Source organism: Chenopodium quinoa, unplaced genomic scaffold (genome assembly GCF_001683475.1).
Source record: "Chenopodium quinoa cultivar QQ74 unplaced genomic scaffold, ASM168347v1, whole genome shotgun sequence".
NCBI lineage: Eukaryota > Viridiplantae > Streptophyta > Magnoliopsida > Caryophyllales > Amaranthaceae > Chenopodium > Chenopodium quinoa.
In genome coordinates, this window is record NW_018742292.1 from 1944324 (window position 1) to 1948020 (window position 3697).

Genomic DNA, 3697 nt, shown 5'->3' on the forward strand with positions numbered 1-3697 from the left:
GTAACAAGTTGGGTGACTTGTTCCTCAGGGTCTCAAGTTCGTAGAGGAACTTGAGTTTGAGTCTTTAGCTTGTAATAGGATCATTTGCCCTATTATAGTGAAGATTATTTTCCCAAAATCCCAAGTGGTCTTGGTTTTTCTCCTTGTTAGGGCCAAGGAGTTTTCCACGTAAAATCTCTCTTGCATTTTTTAGTTCCTTTTGTTAATTTCTCAGTTTCTTTAGCTAACTTAATTTTAATTCCGCAAAAAGTTTGGCTAAATTCTCATACTACAATTCAACTCCCCCTTCTTGTAGTATTCATTAAAACAACAATTGGTATCAGAGCCTAACTTCTAGGAAAATCAGGAAACCCTGAAGAAGAAAGGTCTTGGAGAAAATGAATACTCATGAGAAGCTCGAGGAAGGATACTCAACTCAGAGGCCTCCTATGTTTAATGGCAAGTTCTATACTTACTGGAAGAACCGCGTGGAGATCTTTATCAAGGCAGAGAACTACCAAGTTTGGAGGGTCATCGAGGTTGGTAATTTCGAAGTCACCAAAACTAATGCTCAGAATGAGGTAATCCCTAAGCCTATGTCTGAATATGAAAAAGAGGACTTTGATAAAATGGAAATAAATGCTATGGCTGTGAAATTGCTACACTGTGGACTTGGACCTCACGAACACAATCGTGTTATGGGGTGCAAGAACGCTAAGGAAATATGGGATTTGCTGCAGATTACTCATGAAGGAACTAATGAGGTTAAACGCTCAAAAATCGATCTACTTATGTCTAAGTATGAAAGATTTGAGATGCAGCCTAAGGAAACCATTCAAGAGATGCTAACCCGTTTTACTAACATCATAAATGAGTTGGTTTCCCTTGGTAGACAGATTCCTATAGATGAGCAGGTTAGGAAGGTTCTAAGAAGTCTTCCACAAGATGAGAGATGGAGAGCTAAGGTGACAGCCCTTCAGGAAATGAAGGACTTTACAAAATTCAATATTGAACAACTAACAGGTTCTCTCATGACTCATGAGCTACACCTTGGAGTCAACAATGAACCCATGAGGAACAAGGGATTGGCTCTTAAGGCTGATGAGGAGGAAGACTCAGAAGTGGACGAGGATGAGGCTGCCCTAATTGTGCGAAGATTCAAAAAGATTTTCAAGAAAGGCCGAACCTCAAGGAACTTCGGGAAAAATACCTCAAATACAAAGCCTGACTACAGCTGCCACAAGTGTGGATCTCCAAATCACTTTATCAGAGACTGTCCCCTTTGGGAAAATGATAAAGGGAAAGGAAAGGCTAAGGAACAGGGAAGAGAAAAATTCAGCAAAGAAAACTATCAAAAGTCAGACATGAGGAAGGCCATGATAGCAGCCTGGGGAGACTCAGAAAGTGAAGAAGAAGATGATGAACAACCAGAAGAAGAGACGGCCAATCTTTGTTTGATGACCAAATCAGATGATGAAAAGGCTTACCTTGAGGAACTCCAGAAAGAGGTGTTTCTTGATCCTAAACAGCTTGAAACTCTCTCTAAAGATGTCTTAATAAATATATGTCTAGAAGAATAAGAATTCTTTAGAGATACATGTGTAAAGTTGAACAAATGTGAAAAAACTCTTAAGGTTTGCAAAGAACATGGTGCTTGGTTGGAAACAGCCTATGCCAAGTCTCAAAGCAAATTAAGAGAGCTTGATTTTAAATACAAATACATAACTGAAATAGCTGATAGAATTAAGAATGAAAGTATTCTTCTGAATGTTGAATTAACTCATTATAAGCTCATAAATTCTAATATCAGTTCTAGCAGTTCCTCAAGCGATTAGTTACTTAAATTCAATGTTGATTTTGAAAATTTTTAAAAATGAGCTTTCTACTTTAAAAACCCAAAAGGATCAACTTGAATCGGAACTGAATGCTAGAAAGGATAGAAGTATTGGCCCAAAAGTCATACCTAAGTGGATAGTCGAAGCTCAAGGAAAAAGAACTGAAGGCCTTGGTTATATGACCAAGAAGAAAGGTAAGCAAAAGAAATATGTTGAGCTTCCTAGCATGAAGGTATGCACTTTTTGTGGTAAGACTGAACATCTCTATGGACAGTGTAGGATAAGAGAAGAAGCAAATAAAAGAAATGTAAAACAAGTGTGGGTCAAGAAAACTGATATTGCATCCACGTCTAAGGAACCCAAGGAAACCTCGGTTCCTGATCCTAATGCTTAGTTTTCTTGCAGGTCCTAGTGAGGGGGAACAACTCGTGGTATCTCGACAGCAGTTGTTCAAAGCATATGACAGGTGATAAATCAAAATTCCTCTCACTAGAAGACTACCCTGGAGGAACAGTAACCTTTGGGGATAATAAGAAGGGCGAGATCATTGGAAAAGGCAAAATTGGAAGATCTAAATCCATTCCATTGATAATGTGTTCCTGGTAGAGGGCTTAATGCACAATTTGCTCAGTATATCACAATTTTGTGATAAAGGAAATTCTGTAAGTTTTACTTCTGACTCTTGCAACATCATCAACAACAAGTCAGGAAAGGTTGTTCTAGAAGGAACTAGAAGAGGGAACACTTATACAGTTGACCTCAACTTAATCCCAAGGAACAACCTTACATGTCTGAGTGTTGTTGAAGATGATCCCCTATTATGGCATAAACGTTTTGGACATGCTAGCTTTTCATTACTGGACAAGCTAAGGTCAAGGAACTTGGTTGTGGGACTTCCTATTATCAAGTTCCTACAGAACAAAGTTTGTGATGCATGTGTGAAAGACAAGCATGTTCTCTCATCTTTTAAATTGAAGAAAATGGTGAGCACTACAAAGCCTTTGGAATTAATCCATATCGATTTGTGTGGTCCCATGAGAATTCAAAGCAGGAGTGGCAAGAAATATGTTTTGGTTATTGTTGATGATTATTCTAGATTCACTTGGGTTATTTTTCTTGCTAGTAAAGATGAAACTTTTAACGAGTTTGTTTTTTTTTGCCAAGAAAATACAGAAAATCAGTGGTCACTCCATAGTCCATCTCAGATCAGATCACGGAACTAAATTTGAGAACTCAATATTCGATGAGTTTTGCAGGGAAAATGGCATGAATCATAACTTCTCAGCTCCAAGGACTCCCCAACATAATGGAATTGTAGAAAGGAAGAATCGAACCCTTGAGGAAATGGCTAGAACGATGTTGATTGCAAGTGGATTGCCAAGGAACTTCTGGGCTGAAGCCGTGAATACAGCATGTTACATCCTTAACAGGGTAACAATCAGAAGTGTCATCAACAAGACTCCCTATGAACTATTCAGGGGAAGAAAGCCAAACATATCTCATCTTAGAGCCTTTGGTTGTAAGTGCTTTGTACATAACAATGGTAAGAAAAACCTAGGGAAATTTGATTAAAGAAGTGAAGAGGCCATATTTAGCAAAACTTATAGAGTTTACAATAAAAGCACAATGTGTGTTGAGGAAAGCATTCATATAATCTTTGATGAAGTTAACCAGTTTGTGAGTGTACATGAACAAGAAGAGGATAATGATTTTGAAATTGGATTGATAAGAGACAGGGATGAAGAAGAGAACCAAAAGCAAACCAAAGAAAAGCAGCCTACTCCAGAAGAGGATCATCAAGAAAATGGAGAGGTTCCTCAACCAGATGAACAAGTGAATAAGGAACAAGCAGAAGAAGCAGAAGGAACAGAAACAGAAGCTCC

General features: G+C 38.3%; 1 protein-coding gene across 1 annotated transcript; it reads left to right on the top strand.

Moving 5' to 3' along the window:
• The first annotated feature begins 377 nt into the window (after nt 1-377).
• LOC110686710 lies at nt 378-3386 on the top strand. Its single transcript, XM_021863319.1, has 6 exons — nt 378-1529; nt 1614-1734; nt 1790-2046; nt 2220-2370; nt 2469-2685; nt 3071-3386. The coding sequence occupies exons 1-6, from the start codon at nt 378-380 to the stop codon at nt 3384-3386; spliced, it is 2214 nt and encodes a 737-aa protein (XP_021719011.1).
• The last annotated feature ends 311 nt before the right edge of the window (nt 3387-3697 follow it).